Source organism: Egretta garzetta, unplaced genomic scaffold (genome assembly GCF_000687185.1).
Source record: "Egretta garzetta isolate BGI_Z169 unplaced genomic scaffold, ASM68718v1 scaffold370, whole genome shotgun sequence".
NCBI lineage: Eukaryota > Metazoa > Chordata > Aves > Pelecaniformes > Ardeidae > Egretta > Egretta garzetta.
The window spans coordinates 1,440,558-1,458,351 of record NW_009258292.1 but is presented as its reverse complement, the minus strand read 5'-3'; the positions used below and the strand labels follow the sequence as shown (position 1 = coordinate 1,458,351).

Here is a 17,794-nt window from a genome sequence, read left to right as displayed (position 1 = left end):
GCCCCCCTGGGCAGCGGCGTGCAGGCCCGGGGGCGCTGGGAGCTTCCGAAGCGCCAGGGCGGCCGGTGGCGGTCGCCTTTCTATCCCCTGAGCTGCACCCCGGTTTACATGGGGTTTGGTTCTCCCCCCTTCCCCCATCCCAGTTCTTTTTGGTCTGGTTTGGTCTGTAAACAAGTACGTGTGCGTCAGTTTTTTGTGTGATCAGATTAGTACGAGAGTGGATTAAAATATTCTGCTGACAGGGAGATGGTGTAACCGAACAAATAAAAGACTTGCTCAGACTGAACAATGCCGGCGTAATTGCTTCTGGCATATAATAGAAAAGTTTGCAAGGTCTTACAATAGACTGCAGTAACTAAAAAGGTGCATCTGTTGTCCTTACTTTGGGTACTTAAACTTCTGAAAATTTGACTTCGGCTTCTGAAACGTATGGCAGCTTTATGGTATTAGTAGTATGTGCAGGGGCGTTGGGAATAAGGTGGCAGTCTCCTTTCTGTAAAGCACCCGTGGAGCAGAAAGGAAGCTGTGAGCCTTAATTCAGACCATTCAGCCCCTGTGGAGGAACACGTGGACCTCACTGGGCAGGCTGCAGGAGGCTACTGAATGGCACTTGAGTATTCTAATGCATCTAATTTAGATTGCTTAGTGTTACTATTCTTCATGGGAGAGGTTGGACTGAAATGGGAAAAAGTACACAGATGTGGAGAAGCTCCAAGGTTCAAAAATGCACTAACTGGACTCTATGATCTTAAAGGTCTTTTCCAACCTAAACGATTCTAAGTTATTAGAAACATAATGTGCCTGCTGGGTGTAGTAAATATACAGGTATAGCCTGGAGGCAAGAGGTAGGAAGAATAGGGTTTTTTGATAAAACCATACAGAAACTTGTTCTCGTTTTCTGTTTATCACATGTATAGTAACACATAAAGTGTGGGTGGTAAAGCTCCTGTAAGAATGTGTACTACTGGTGCACAAGTAGTGCTATGGGTGAGTTCAATTAAAAAAAAAAAATCCAGTAGAAGAATAGTCTGTTTATGAAATGCATAAGTTTTATACTGTTAGGTTTTTATAGGGAAGAATGGTGAAATTACTAATCCAATTAGGTTCTAATAAATAATAAGGGTAAAATCAAGGAAGCAAAGCTGTTTAAAAGTTCTTTCTCATTGGTTTTTTTGTTTTGGGCTACTTGCAAGTGATATGTATACACCAAGCACTGTAATAAAAGCACTGTTTTTTGCCCTGTATGTTTGGGGTGGGCGGGATGTGTTAAAGTGGAAAGAGCAAAAATCAAATCTGTCGCTTGCTTAATAGGTCTTGGGAACAACCTTTAGTAACAAGATCAGGCTGACTGCATTGCTTTCCTTTGTTGCAGGGCCTGCGGTTTGAGGTAGTTCCATCCTGGTTTAAGGAGACACTTGAAAAGTCATCTTTTGCAACCCCCTACGAGTATGCTGTGGAAACAGCAAAACAGAAAGCTCTTGAAGTAGCAAACAGAATGCATGTAGTAAGTTACCAGCTATTTCAGCAATGAGGTTCTTGTCTTCAAGTGATGTGTGTTGCTTGATTTGCATGTACTTCTTAGGTGGTGTCTTGAGTGCATTTTCCCCACTAAAGGGAAATGGAAGTTTGCTGTCATTTGTGAAGGATAGCTTCCTGAAATTAACTGACCTAATAAAGAAAAGAAGGGTTTATGCCTGCAGTTTGGGCTTTCTACAAACAGTGTATCTCTAGTCAGCAGCAGACCTGCTGTCGCTTGGGATATATACTTGCTAGTTCCTTCCAACAGTCAGGTGTGTGGCTGGATCTTCTCCTGACACAGGATCGCATCTGTTCATTCCAGGTATTTGTTGACTGTGGAGGCAGATTCTATAGAAAAACACACTGATGTGAATCCAGTGCTTTGCTGTAGCTTTCACTGAACAGTAGTTCAGTTGTGACAAGAGAATAGCTCAGAACTTGTGAGTATAGAGGTGCTGGAGGAAAGCAGAAAAAGACAACACACTTTGTTTTAAAGCACTATGTACAAAGAAATGGGCAATTTCATTTTAAGAAGGGAGAAACTGATGTGATTTCAGGTTCTGTAGTCAAGGCATCCATTTTGAATCCTAAATATTATCGAAACCAGTGGTACAACTTACACCATCAGTGGTATGTTTGACTTCTGCCCTTGGCTGTGATCACTGAGTTTGAGCACATAAGGCTGTTCTCTACCAGAACCTTTCAGAAGTCTAGCTGGTTAGATCCCACAAAATGGACCATAGTAAATTCTTAGTAATATAGCTCTGAAAGAGAGGAGTATGTGTGTCAAACGTATACTGGTGGCAGAAAAGGAATGTCGAATACTTTAAACCAGCAATGTTGCCAGATGTCACCATTCTTCAAAGCAAATATTGCATGATCTGCAATGTAAATCGTTATCCAGGTTTCCATTGACTTCTTTTCAGAGACTCGTATGACATTAGGAGAGTGGATTTTAAACCTGGCCTCGCTAACTGACTTGCATTGGGCTTTCATTGCAAAATGCTATGCTGGCAATAATGCTTGTTCAGTGGATTTCAGAATGCTGCTTTCATACAGGATTTTTTTAATGACAGCTTTAATTAGTCCTACTGTTTAAAGCACATCAACAGCCTTTCTATAGAAGAATCACCTCCCTATAAAGTTTTTAACATAATGATCACACTTACAGACAAGTTTCCTGTCATGCTCTGTTAAATAATAACTGTGGAACTCATGATTTGAAAGTAAATAAAAGCTCAGCTTGAAGAACAGATTACAGTTTAAAGCCAAGAAAAGGCTACAAGGAATCTTTGTGCCCCTACATCTCAATTACAGAATGGACTTTTGAGAGAGATAAGCGAAGTGTAGCTAAAGAAAGGGTTTTTTTTTTTTCAGCAAAACTTGGCTTGGAAAAATGATCCTAGAGGGCTTCAATGCTGTTCCCCCTGATTTCTGCACACTGAGCACTTCCTTTAAAGTAATTCTGTGTGCCGCCTTAAAGACCAGGTTGAACTTTGAAAATGCAGTTAGTTCTTTACTGGATTCATTTCTTCACCAGTAACATATTTGGGAAAAATCGTGACCTGAGAATGGTCTGCTCAAGCCTCCTGTTTTCCTCACTTTCATGGTGATATAAATGATTACTATTTTGTAAAAGGTGCAAAAGCAGAAACAGTGTCAGAAACGCCTTCCAGGTCAGTGTAGAGCCCTGCCTGCAAGCTAGCAAAATTACATAGTTTTTTTTACCCTAAGTTTTAAAAGGTTTTATTCTTTCTACCTCTTTTGAGAAATATCTTCTTTTTTTATGCCTTTGCAGAAACACCTGAGAACACCTGATGTTGTCATAGGAGCAGACACTATTGTGGTAAGAAGTCTTAAGTGGTTTAGCATTGCTTTAATTTATGACAAGTGTAGAAAATACTTGTATTTTTAGATTTAAAGTTAAAGCTTGGAAACTGTTTTCACTGAGAAGTTACACCTGTAACGTGATGTGCGTCTTGGGGTTTGTGGGTGTGCGTTTTAGTTGGGGTTTTTTTCCCAACAAGGCAATGTTTGGTATCTTGAGTGCTGGAAGCCTTGCTGGTCTTTTTGCAGAGACACTAGTATTGTGCAAGTATTGACTTGGATCCTCTAGTATGTAATGGGAATTCTGTTCTCAGGCAACTGTTGACTGTCAGGAATTATGTGAACTGTTCAATGTTATGCCTTGTAGTACTTTGTCTGTCATCCCCACAGAGACAGTGAACAGTTAAGGACAGAAGAAGTTGAATTGCCTTTTTGTTTGAGAGCTGCAGCCACGGAGGGTGGAGTGTTGCACTCAGTATGTTCTTGACACTAAATTACCTGTTCTGCCAAAGCATCTGTGCTTCTTGCTCTACTCTGTAGGCTCATGTTTGAAGCCCTGGCTGAAATAATGGTTTAAATGTAATTTCTGACCTCAGTTTCTGAAAAGCAAGAAAAAGCAGGACACTCGCTCTGTCTTTCTGTTTTAGACTGTGGATGAGCAGATCCTGGAGAAACCAGTTGATAAGCAAGATGCGTATAGGATGCTGTCAAGGTCTGTAGTTTTATGTAAGATTCCAAATGTGTATATTATGCTGTTTTAAAAGGAGCTGTATAGATCCCTTGATGTATATGAAGAACTCCACAGACACAAATTTTTCAATCATTTTTAAATAGTGTAAGCCAGTTCTGCCACTGAAAAATTCAGACCTGCTTTTATGTTACCTACAGGTGCTTGCTCTTGCCCCTTCATCTTAGGAAGCTGATCAGGGACTTAATGAACCATTTTTTTTTTCACTTGGATTTTGAGTTGCTTACCACAAGACTGTACGTATGCTTCAGCTGGTACAGGAAGGGGAGTAATGGAGAGAAATCACAATGGGAAAGAGGACAGAACCATCACAGAAGTGGCTTGAGGCTTGACATTTAATGGAAGAATATTGTATGCACAAGAAAGTACATGGTGATATGTGTCCATGGACAATTGCTTTAAATTCTGTAGTTTAACTGAAGAAGAAAAATCTACTTCCTTCAGTGTTCTCCATGGATGATGGGCTGGTGTTTTTTGAGGCTTCTGCTTTTTTCCTAAAGGATACTTTTCCCTGCAAGCTTAATGTTATTCTGTAGCACACTTTTTTTTTTTTTTTTTTTTAAAGAAACACCAACTAGGGATGGGATGAATCCACTTCACTTGGATTTTGAGTTGCTTACCACAAGACTGTACGTATGCTTCAGCTGGTACAGGAAGGGGAGTAATGGAGAGAAATCACAATGGGAAAGAGGACAGAACCATCACAGAAGTGGCTTGAGGCTTGACATTTAATGGAAGAATATTGTATGCACAAGAAAGTACATGGTGATATGTGTCCATGGACAATTGCTTTAAATTCTGTAGTTTAACTGAAGAAGAAAAATCTACTTCCTTCAGTGTTCTCCATGGATGATGGGCTGGTGTTTTTTGAGGCTTCTGCTTTTTTCCTAAAGGATACTTTTCCCTGCAAGCTTAATGTTATTCTGTAGCACACTTTTTTTTTTTTTTTTAAGAAACACCAACTAGAGATGTGATGAATCCACTAGTCACGCTTCTGATTTATGGGGGGAATACAGAAAGGCTGCGCTGCTTGTTTTACCACTTTACATTCTAACTTTGTCATTTCCTGAAGAGAGAATACAAGTGGCTTGGTAGTTTTTGGAGTTTTGCTCCATAAGTCTATTTTAGTCTTTTTTTTCATTGATGACTTAAGCTGGATTTTTGATCCTTTGTGACATGTTACTAACTTAAAAGTAGTAGTCTTAAATCAAAAGTGACAGCAGCATATGCTGTTAATAGGAGATTCCCAAAGGAGTAAGACTGGCAAGAGATTTCTCACAACTGTTTTTGCCTAAATTCATGCCAAGTGTGGTTAGTTCAAAAATAGTTTGTTATTTTCTTAACAGCGCTTAGTCTACTTCTAACACACACAAATGTTCAGGCTTTTTTTTAAGTTCAGTAGGTCAGTCTCTCAATCATAGATATGAAGTGCGCTTAAAATTTTTTTTTTTTAGAACTCGTCTTAATTTTGTTCTATATGAACAGGAAAAAATGCAGTCAAGATATATATTTACATGTATCATGGTGTCAGATTAAAATTTTCACTCACTGTTTCATCTTACAATTAATTATGTGGAATCTTGTGGGGGATAGTGGGAGTGTGCAATGCTTCTGATCACATCAAATAATAGCCTGGCTAATCTCTAGGAGACCATTCCTTAATGAGTCTCCAAAGATTCAAGTTCTCATGCTATTTATTATACTTCCATTGCTTACACGTTAGATTAATAAACTTCAAGCCCTCCAAGTTAATCGGCCACGGTGTGGCGCTCTGGAGCCACGACAAGGGAGAGCACCATGGCTCTGGGGTGGGTGAATATGGTCTCTCTTCCTCTGCACTCTGCATCTGTTACTCTGGCTTGCCCTGGGCTCCCTGGGGGTCAGTCTGGATTCAAGGAGTGCGTAAAGCTCTAGTTGCCTGTCGCTTATTCAGTCTTAAGTTGCATCACCTAGCTATTTATTGCCAGCTTTCAGTGAGGATATCTATAGTGGTAGTGTTTATGCCAACTGGGTTTTTGTTGTGTGTTTGAATTAGTTGCTTCTCTCTATGTACACAGAATAAGCTGATACCATGGACTACTGTTCCAAATTGTGGACGTGGGTACAAGTGAGATTTTGGAGATGTGAAATGACTGAATCTCTCGATAGTATTTTTTTGGTTTTCCAATGTCTTTTCTATAATTCAAATAAAATTGAAATAAAAAAAAAACCCAAAATGTATTTATTTAGGGTATATGTCAGAGCCATCAAGTGATATATTAATATATTGGTCTGTTTCTCAGGCTGTAGTAACATAATCATGTAGAATGTTTTTGCATGTGACAGATTTCTTAAAAATGTTGCTTAAATGCACATTTTTTCCCTGACAGGTTGAGTGGGAAAGAGCACAGTGTGTTCACAGGAGTGGCTATTATCCATTGCAGCAGTAAAGGTACATGTGTCATTTTATAAGACTCAGTATTTTCATTAAAAATTATTCTCATAAGGACTTGTATAAGAGAAGAAACAGGATGGAAATTTTTCATATACAGTCTGAATTTGCTTCCTGCTCAAGATGGGAATTACCTTATCAATATATAAACTAAAAACTCCCCACAAAAGCCAACTTTCTCTACTGTATTCAGTTTTCACACAGGAAGGAGGATGACAAAATGCAATAGACTTTAGAAATACTGATTCTGAAAGCTATGGGACTAATTAAAAGACCAGTGTAAATTGTGTGAATATTCTAAATGAAATTCAAGTAAGGCACCACAGACTGTGGGACTGAGCAGAATCGGATCCATATTAACTTTATTCCTGTGTTCTGTTTATACTAGCTGATGAATACAAGTGGTTGCTGGGTCTGTAGTTACTTTGTTTTTCAGTAAATAAGGGAAGCTTTAGAGCCCACTTTTAGGGGATGAGGAAAGTAATGGCTTAATGCCTCAGGCTGTTAATGAACTGTAGGAAGCAATATATCAATGTTCTTTATCAGATAATTTATATAGTAAGCAAGTGGTTTTCAAGAACTGTACCGTTAGTATAATTTGAGGAGTGTTTGCTTTGAGGGACTTCCTCTGATAATCATGTCAGTATTCTTTTAGCGGAACTTTTGCAAGGATCATTCCTCTGAAATTTCACTGGACGTAGTCTTTCTGTAGACAATTATTTACAACTTTTTAAATCTTTACTGGAATGGTTGCGCACAACTCTTGTAACAGAAATAGTGATTCAGTACTCTTACTAATATGCTCGTACAACAGAAACAGAGCTGATGCAAAAGAAATAAAACATGTTATCAAGGGGTTCTGTGAGCAATCCAGCACGAATAATAATGCCTTTCATTGTTTGCTCTAGGAAGACAGTGAAAGTGCGCACAACTGCAGTACTGATGCTGTCACAGCATGTCTCATTTGAAGTTTACAAATTTAAGCCATAAGTCATATTTAGTTGAATAAAAATACCATAAGTCTGCATATTCCCCAAGTGATGCAGTCAATGGACAAGTCTTCTAGAACACAGTTTTAGTTTGGTACTTAACAACAGCACTGTAATTACACACGTTACAGATGGAATTTTCATCTTGAGCTGATTGAGGTTTTTTATCGATAATGGAAGGAGTAGAGAAAACTAACAATCTGTGAAGTGCACACTTGTTTGTGCGAGGCTGTTTGCTTTTAAACATGTCTTGGAAAAGCCTCCATCTGCAATGTTACCAGATTCACAGTGTACTACACGCAACAGGGTCCACACCCAAGTGTGCAGTACTTCATTGCACCTCTGGCCTTCTGTCAACCACTTCTAGATACAGAAGTCTGAAATAATCTTGTTATTTCTTGAGAGATGATATGAAAATGACACTGATGGTTACTGATGGGACTGCTGGATACCTGAGTTTGCAGTACAGATACAGCTGCACATTCACATTTAAGCATTTGTAGCAGCTACATGTTTAACTACGATGTGTTGTTAAGAGTTCTTTGGCAACAGTCATAAAGTTAGAAGGGTGTTTGTAGTCTTTTTTGGTACTCAGTGCTGTGTGTGTATGCTGGATGTGTATGCTAGCTCTGCATTAGCATTGTTAGTTTAAGAGTGCATCCCACACAGGCAGAGCAACCTGTTAGCCCCAAGACAGGACTGCAGAGGTTGAAAAAGCAAGCTTTTACTTTTTTGGGGAAGTTATGAGTCCACTGTCCCTAAAGGGCGTTATTAGTCATTTCATACATCTATGTAGTAGCTTTACTTTTTCCCAAGCAAAAAGGTCAAATGAATATGAATGGAAACATCTTTTTTTTTGCTCTCTAAACTACATTTTCTGTTTCTAATTTGTTTCTGTAGATAATCAGCTAGAGACAGAAGTTACTGATTTCTATGAAGAGACTAAAGTAAAATTTTCTGACCTGTCTGAAGAGCTCTTGTGGGAGTACATTCATAGCGGGGAGCCAATGTAAGTAAGACCCTGAGGCTATCACACAGTACTTGAGAATAGGCCTTAGGGTACATTATTAGCCACTAGCATAAAACATTTTGTCCTGTGTTCTGTGAAATCTCGCTGTGTATACATGATAAATGATAGTATGGGTGATGCAAGGTGGATATTCTGTTCTTCTTGTCTAGAGCTATCATTCATCCAGGGAAAGTGAGTTACCTTTTTAGTACCCTAACAAATTTGAAAAGTGAACACTGTTGAAATACTCTGGATTAGACAAGCACTCATGCAATACACAATTAACTCTCTGTTAACAGAGGCATTCAGGGAGCGTGGATACCTGAGACAATGGATAGTTCTCATTATAAAACAGGTGAATAGAGTGGGTATTGGATAATCAGGTTATTGGAGAACTTTACTGAAAGAAGCTAGAACTTGGTTTATTTAGTTTATCAAAATCACACTGCTCCAATGCAAGAAACACCAACTTAATTATTACTCATTCTTGTGGCCAGCTTATACGTGTTCTTATGCCATAATTGTCTCTCAGCTTGTGTTTCCTCTACCTTTGCAATATATGTTACAGACAACATTGATTCCATAGAATAAATAGGATGAGAACAGAATGCCTAACTACTCCTAAGATGAAGTTCATGAAACTTTTTTTTTTAAACAAAGTACTTATTTGGAGACAACAAGGGAATGTTTGTGACCTTAGGGAATTTGCCTTTCCTTTGTGTTAGCTCAAGCTTAGTGAAGGCAAATCAGGCCATAGTTAGCACTATGAACTACATAGCTGGTGATCTGAGGTGAACTTTTGGCTCTGTAACTTCATTTCTGACTGTGTAAGAATATCAGTCATGGTGTTTTTTACAGTCATTTGTGCTATAAAACAATACAGTCATGTTTTACTGGGGAAAGAGGAAGCAGCGTAGACTTAAGAAATGACCATGGATTTTTAGGAAGAATGTCAGGTTGAAAAATGTTTTGGAATTTTCTGATTATTTCTTCTGGAAGAAAATACACTTCAGTAGGGCTGTGCTGAAGCAAAATGGCTCATGAGCAGCACTGGGTAATTCTGTTCATTCTGCTAAACAGGGCGTGTGACAGCAAGGGTTTCTCAGGGACCAAAGGTTCAGTGAATGTGTTTCATTACTTTCTGGAGTAGAAGCCAATCGATCTTCATTCATATAATCAAGAAGATAGGAAGCATTTGCTCTGGCCTTGGGAAGGAACTGATAAATACAATGTCCTATAAATTTTGCAAAACAGTAAGGAGAAGGTTCTCATGGAGTTATTTCTTTGGTTGGGTTTCTTGTCCCCTCCTTCATGGCCACCCATACCGGTTACACACTGATGTGCATACAGGTTTTTCTAAACACTATTGTAGTTCAAGTGACTATTTGTTTCTTTTTTTTTAAATGGTGACTTAATTTTGTGAAATTGTACAAGACTTAATGACCACATGAAAAATTAAAGAAAATTGACTCTTGCACTGTTGAGGATTGGACTGTGTTCTTTTTATAGGAAGGACAAAATTTACATTTAGTATTTAAAAGTCAGTCACTGGTGACACAGGAACTAATTCTAAAATAGCTGACTTAAAGTATGAACAAGGGAGGAGGGAAAAGCACTGTCTCAAGGCAGACTGTGATGAGGCTATAAAAACACTCAAAAAAATTTTGGCTGCAGAAGGATGCCTTTTCCCTTTCCGTTTTATTCCTGTTCCTCTTAACAGCCAAGGGTTTTCTTCCTGTTGTCAGGGTCTCTCTCTTCTTTTCTGGCTCTCCGTAGGAAGAGGGCTGGACCATAGTAATCCTGACTGGTTTGGGCTTGTGTAATGACTAGACTTAGTTTCTACCAGCCTCTTTTACCCAGCTTTTTATTTTGTAATCTTTCCCTTGTAAACAACTTCCTCTCTGCTCACAGTGTCCAGTCTGAATATCTCACGTGGCTTTTGGTATCTCTGCTCTGAATGGTGGCAGTGAAACCAAAGGACCTTACTCCACTGTGGGAAAGAGGTGATTACAGAGGCTGGAGCTCTGCACTTTCAGACTTAACTATGAAGTAATAAAATGTAGAATGCAAATGTCTTAACTTTCTCCCCTTGTATGATTTCTCTTAAGAGTTAGTTCCTTCAAAGCTATAGCAAATTTATTTCTTAGATTTTATGAATAACTACAGTCTTGCAGCACAAATAAGCTCACTGATAGCTTGAGGCTATCAGCTCTTAGAGCATAAGAGCAAAAATCTTCCAGGTGCAGGACTACAGAAGTAAGGGGAGCTATACTGTTCTTATACTTGAATTAACTTTGAATATTGTTGTTAGTCTATCATGTTGCCACCGTTGACTCCTCTGTATGAAATAATTTTTCTACATTCACCAGAACTTATTAGCAAATCTTTTTCTTGTACCTGCCTAACTCTGTTCCTTTGCAAGTTCCTTTGCAAATGGAAACGCATCTCTGACTGGTTTCATGGTGTGTGTATGCTGATCAGGCATCCAGCTATTGCCTCTCCCAAGAGGTACACAACCGAATTCTGCTTCTCCTTACTTCTGTCCTGCCAGTAATTTTTCTCTGCTCTACAAAACCACTGATTTCATATTTAAAGGAACTAAAGGTGGGAGTTGTCCAAGTTGTAGATATGTAAAGATAATTAAGCTTGGTACCCAATCAACTAACTAATATTTGATAGAGATGCAAGAAATTGGTGTACAGCTTCTAATGTATTTGAAACGTTTGCTTCAGTAAAGATGAATTTTGTCAGTGGTGTATCTGTGTCTTTCTGACTATTAGTGAAGCCCAGTCACTAGCTGAGGTGCACACTGTCTAGTGTGGCTGAAATTTGTGACTGTATGGGCCAAGGCATATGTGTAGCTGTCATGTTATTCATGTGTTCTTGCCTTTGGAAACCCCCTAAAACCCAACCAAGAATCTCCTTTCATCTGCAGGAGCAATAGTGCCTGTTAGTGCAACAGTGATTTACTTGATCATTGGCTCCACATTGGATAATTCAGATATTGTATACATGGATATACTATTATGTGGCATGACTAAAGTCGAAGTTCTACAGCTAATAAGGGAAATGTGCTCTTCACGAGTTACCTCTATTTTTTTCTCTTCCTTAACATTTTTTCCTTCCAATGTAGTGAGCATGGGTTTGACTGTTGTTTGTGTGTGTTTGGGGTTTTTTTTGGTTTTTTTTTTTGTTTTTAAATCAGTGGATGTTGCACACATTCCTACTATATTGTGTGGGGGCTGGCTGGCTGATTGTGGGGGTTTTTGTTTGTTTTTTAATCAGTGAATGTTGCCACATTTCCTTTGAAATCCTGTATCCCCTACAACAGTCAGTTACTGAAAAATGTTTTGGTTGCAGCAGTGATCTCATTGTCAAAAGGTCTTCAAAGTGATTGGTAATTTTTTTTGTTATAATGCAAATTAACTGCTGTGTATAATGTTGTAAATGAAGCCTTAAAGTTAGTGCTATGCTAATAAAAATAGCCCTTTGCAAAAGCCAGTCAGATTAGCCAGAGCTAGTTATGAGAGCTGTGTAAATACTGATACATCCTGGGTTTTAGCATGGAAGACACTTGTTGAAAAATCAATGGAACTGTTACTAACTGTATAGTTTCATGCTTTTGGACTAGAAGCTGTAGCAGAGAATCCTACTAGGATCCAATATCAGAATGTAAATTTCTGTATAAAAATGAACAAGATATGGCCAATTGTGTTAATTTCCTTGCTGGCAGTATGATACCACTACCTTTGGTCACAATGGTTTTTTTGCCAGTCTGTCAGCATATACCAGAATGACTTCATCCTACTGGACTGCTACTTCATTTAAAAATGAAAAGACTTACTGGTCATTAAGATTTATACCATCTAAATTAGGAATATTCTAATGTTATAAAAAAGGAATAATTTAAGCAATGACAAAGCTATATGGTGTTTAAAATGCAAGATTAAAGGAGAACCCCCGTTCCCTAGTTCATAGCAATTCAAAAATCCCATTTGCTGGGATACAGAGTCCTCTGTTTCTCCTAAACTGTCTGAAAGGGAATCCAGAAATAAGTTCTAAAAATGTGAAGAGCTGGTTCCGATCAAACCATAAGATGAAAAATCTACATCTTCTTTGTGTAGTAACCTTCTTTGACAAGTAGTTTGTGTAGTTCCACAGTATCTGAAGTTAACAGAGCTGAGATTGACCTTTGGTTTCAAAGATTGCTGTCTTAGGCTTTCAGATTCTGGTGTTATCATGTAGTAAGCATACCTCTAACTGCCTTGTTCCTTAAATGTGAACAGTAAAATTGTTGGGTCTATCGCAGCTTATCTGCCTGTATGCATTTCCATTCCACCCAGTGGAATTTGCATAATTACACGTAAAGACAAATTAGACTTCCAGGGTTACTGTCTGAAAATACATTCCTGTGCCAAATTGCTAGTACTACTGTGACATCTAAGAGCACAGTGTTGTGAACCACAACTCTACTTGTATCTCAGAAGGTTAGACAGGAATGGGATGGGACTAAATAGCATAGTAGTGGATTTTGGTTTTGAATAGATTATTCCTCCCCAAGAAAGTCCTGATCCTCATTTTAGATATTCCTATGACTGAGGTCCACAAGATGCATACTAAAATCATTTGAGTTCTAAGTTGTCTTACTCAGTGTGAGCTCCTTTTAGTGCTTACTTATTCCTAAAGGCCTTTCAGCCTCTTGTGGTCAGTATGCAGCTCGGTGACCCAGTGGCAATGTTGGTCTTGGTGACATTTGCTGTTACCTTTTTGGTAGCCAGGACTTGGAGGACACTGGGCAACATATGGCAACACAACCTGACTGCAGTCAACTGATGTACCTCCTGCTTAGGTGACTATGGTACTTGGCATAAAGACCTTAGGCTGCTCGCCCTTAGTAGAAGTACTGATCCATATATTTATCTTGTGATTTAGAAATTGAAGTCTTGAGCCTAACTAGTAGATTTAATCCACCTCTAACTTGAGTACACTAGTCTTTATTCTAGACTTTGCAGTGCTGGTGGATTATTTGTGTTCTATACTAACTTTACTCTTAACCTTAATTAGATATATATCGGTTTTACTTTCTCTCCCCCAGGGACAAGGCTGGTGGATATGGAATCCAGGCCCTCGGTGGAATGTTAGTTGAGTATGTCCATGGAGACTTCTTGAATGTGGTGGGATTTCCTCTGAATCACTTCTGCAAAAAGCTAGCAGAATTGTATTATCCGCCCCCAAAACAAAATGTACAACATAAGAAGTATGACTCTATCCCTTCCGTGGACACTTTTGAGAACCTAAGTGATGGAGAAAGTGAATCTTCAAATTTCACAGAGCACAAAGGTGCTAGTAAGTTGGACAGCAGTGGGATGTGTTCCTCAGGAGCTATTTACAATTCTGAAAACAGTTCCAGTGTCAGAACTGGCTTTATGGTACCTTTGGAAAATCAGAACGGAGTGTCGGGAAGTGCAGCAAAACTTCCATCTAAAATTCTAGAGCTGATGGATGGTTTTAGAGCTTCAAAGGTAAGGGGAAAAAATAAAACTACTCATTACATTGCTCACTGATAAGATTATTTCATTGGACTTCAATATAAAGCAGGTAATATGAAATATGTAAGCTGGGGAAAGAATGTATTAATAATTAGTATAAAAGGACCACTGAAGTACCAGACAGTCTAAGATAGCTGAAACTTCTGGTGCAGTGCAAACATTGGGGGTTTTTTTGGTATTTGCTTGTATCTATTCTATGCAATTTCAGTTACCCATTTGATAAAAATTTTCTTCTTGAGAGGAAAAAAAGTTTGATTATATATATTTATATATATATATATATATGTATTTTTACTGATCACGAGCACAACCAAGCAGGAAGTTACCTTTATATACTCTGCAAAGAAAGCATTTCATATGGTTAATTTACCTGATGTAAAACTGTGGCAAGAATTGTATATATTATATTTCCTTTCTAACTTTTAATGCTTAGCATTAGAATTCTATGGAAGATCTTAATTTTTTTAATTCTCTGTTAAGGAGATTATTTTTTTATACCCTGCTTCATGTTCCAGGTTTAACTGATAATCTCCATGCAGTATCTGATGGAGACATACACATAACATCTTACAAACAGAAGGTCACATGCTTTGTGTAGCAGCTTAGTGTGATGGGAAATGAGTACCTGAGCATTTTAAGTGCTGCCAAGTTTTCTATTCACAGCACCAGTGTAGTGAGGATGGTAGTGATAGTGAAGAAGGTGAAAGAGGAATGAACACAAATCACTCTAATAGATCGCTGATCTCCATAGAGTCATTCATGTTTTAGGAAGAGGTGAAAAAACTAATAAAGTGACAGTGAAAGGACAAAGCTGGAACTAAAGATAAAACAAATTTGAGAGGGGGGTGGAGGGAAGCACTCAAGACAGTGGACAATGGTTTTGCTGAAAGAGCGGGAAGTTGTACTTGGATCTGAAGGAAAACCATAGTGTGGTCACTGTAGGTCTGTGGGCGTGCTGCTTGCAGGCATGCAAAGCAGTATTGACAGATTTGGAATAAAGCAGCTTTGAGACTACTGCGTTTGAACTTCCTTGTGTATCCATAGGGAGTGAGTTTTGATGTATTTGAATGGGTGAGACAATGCTTAGCATTTCTTCAATTTAAGAAAAAAAAATATGGAGGACTATCAGCATTTTGTTTCACATTATGGACACTGTTTACAGTGATATGATGCTGAATTGGGTTTTGTGCAATGAAAGATGGTAGAGGCTGTAAATAGAAGCAGAAGCTTTCCTTTCCCACTAAACCAGTGTAAAGTCATAGTGTGAAGTACTGAGTTTCATGTTGAACTAGTGGGAATTTTTTTTCCTTAGGGCTTGGATCTTTGTAAAATTAATTACCAGTTACAATGAATGCTTCCTGTGATCTGACAAAACTCATCTCTCCACTTGTAGAATAGGGATAAGAGCACAAAAGCTCTCAAGTTCTATTTCATTTTGATCCTTGAATGTTGTTTCAAGGACTTCATAAAGTAGAGTGAAATCTCCTGCAGGCAAAGATGTTGCCACCTGTTTTACTCTGAACAGCTGCTGTTGCAGAACAGGAAAGGATCAGGGTTAAATCATACTTTCTCAAACTAACAATGTGTTATGAATTTCTGAATTCACATAGTCTGATCCATACTCGAGACCTTTGGGGATTTTTCTTCTTTGATTCTGCCCCTCCCTTGCACTGAGAATTACAGAATGGTAGAAAGCCATTTGGGTCAGACAAGGTTTTGACCCTACCTTCTCACCTTCTCTTTCCTGTTCTTATAGTTTCCAGGTGGTATCAGTCCAAAGATTGGGCAGGTCTTGGAAGCCAAATGGTTGTAGACTAGATGTAATTGGCTCAGTATCATGAAAGCCTGGATTATAATAAATCCCAGCTATACGTTCTTATTAGAATAACAGAGGAAATGGTAAAAAGATGAAGATGATAAAGTATATATACACACAGTACCAGACCTTCCTCTCAAAGTTAATCTCTTTCTCCATTTGATTTTTATTAAACAGAATGTCATTTTTTTTTCCTTGACTGCCTTTGATTTTTGAGTATGTTACAGTTGCCTGCATTTGCAAAGAAATGGATTCTGTGATTGCTGTGTTCTTCCACGCTTGTGCTTACATAAGTTACTTGGGTTTATGTGTTTTAACTGTTTCAGAATACTGAAACTGCAGAATTGCAAATTAATTTCAAATGGAGGGGTATATATTATCACGTATCCTTAACTTTCCTGTCTGGTTTGGTTAGCATATCTGTACAAGTTCTGTTAAGTTTTTCAACTTAGACAGTTGCATTGTCCATGGGTTTTTCCTTCACCATCAGGCATTAGCTGTTCTCCCTTCTTCATTACATATGTACATGTCCTGTTAAGGTATTTTTTTTTTCCTTAATTTTTATTAAACAAAGACCAATATTATAGCAACTGAGGCTGTTAGCTCCACTAAGGCAGTGTTTCCAGTTCCTTATATTTTGGGTAAATCAAATTTAATTTTGGCATTGGTTCAGATGCTTAAGAATGTTTGACCTTATGAAACAAGCTTATAGATGGGGATATGCTAAATATCTGAATAAAGAGGTGGCCTTCGTATGAAATGTGTAGGCTGTGTTCCAGAATATTTTGAGTTCCCTTCTGTCCCAAACACCTCCTTTTAAAAATTCTGTTACTTGGCTAAGATAGTGAAACCCTCTGAGAGGAAAGGAAAGGTATAGCAATTTTTAGGAGTTTTGTTAAACTGTGTTGCGAAAGGTGTAGTTCTCTTGCGTCTTGATTTTAAACACAGCATGTTAACAATTTTTTTCTTACATGTAGGCTCTGTTTGTAGCCTCTAAGCTGAAGATGTTTGATCATCTGAAAGATAAAGGTCCACTGAAGGCTGTGGATATTGCAAATGAGGTTGGAACCTCTGTGTGTGGAACAGAAAGACTCCTTGATGCATGTGCTGCCCTTGGATTACTGGAAAAAACACTACAGGGTGACTTGATTTCTTCCCCCTGCCCCCCAACTGCATATAGTACTTAAAGACATGCAGGACTGGAAGAGATGCTCTGAAGGTCACAGGGTCTGACTTGATACTCTAACTTGGATTTGGGGGAAAGGGGAATGGGTTGTTGCTTCTTTGCTTTCATTAATATCTGGAATTGTTTCATTTAGGAGCAGGCTTTATCTAATGAACACATCCAGGTCTCCTTTGAGGAATCCTTAGATTGCTTTTGCTCTCTGGACATAGTACTGACCAGATTTCTAAGAAAAAGTTGCATGAGCAGTCCGAGGGAGCAGTTAACAGCTCACATGTATCAGCTGCACTTGAGTCACAACAACCCCATGCAATGCTACAGGCTTGGGGAAGAGTGACTGGAAAGCTGCCTGGTGGAAAAGGACCTGGGGTTGTTGGTCAACAGCCAGCTGAATATGAGCCAGCAGCGTGGCCAGGAAGGCCAACAGCATCCTGGCTTGTATCAGAAATAGTGTGGCCAGCAGGAGTAGGGAAGTCATCCTTCCCCTGTACTGGGCACTTGACAAGGCTGCACCATGAATACTGTGTTCAGTTTTGGGCCCCTTGCTTCAGGAAAGATGTTGTGTTGCTGGAGCATGTCCAGAGGAGAGCAACAAAGCCGGTGAGGGGTCTGGAGCACAAGTCTTATGAGGAATGGCTGAGGGACCTGGGGTTGTTTTAGTCTGGGAGACCTTATCACTCTCTACAACTGCCTGACAGGAGGCCGGAGCGGGGGGGGTGGTTGG

At 38.9% G+C, this 17,794-nt stretch overlaps 1 protein-coding gene across 1 annotated transcript in view; it reads left to right on the top strand.

Annotated features, from left to right (window-relative positions):
- Positions 1-954: 954 nt before the first annotated feature.
- ASMTL (acetylserotonin O-methyltransferase like) overlaps positions 955-17,794 on the top strand; it is a 28,822-nt gene continuing 11,982 nt past the window's right edge. Inside the window, exons 1-8 of the mRNA XM_035893078.1 lie at positions 955-987; positions 1,373-1,504; positions 3,317-3,364; positions 3,993-4,057; positions 6,463-6,524; positions 8,414-8,522; positions 13,618-14,044; positions 16,865-17,027. Of these exons, the coding sequence (XP_035748971.1) occupies positions 955-987; positions 1,373-1,504; positions 3,317-3,364; positions 3,993-4,057; positions 6,463-6,524; positions 8,414-8,522; positions 13,618-14,044; positions 16,865-17,027 (1,039 nt within the window). The remainder of the gene's footprint in view (positions 988-1,372; positions 1,505-3,316; positions 3,365-3,992; positions 4,058-6,462; positions 6,525-8,413; positions 8,523-13,617; positions 14,045-16,864; positions 17,028-17,794) is intronic.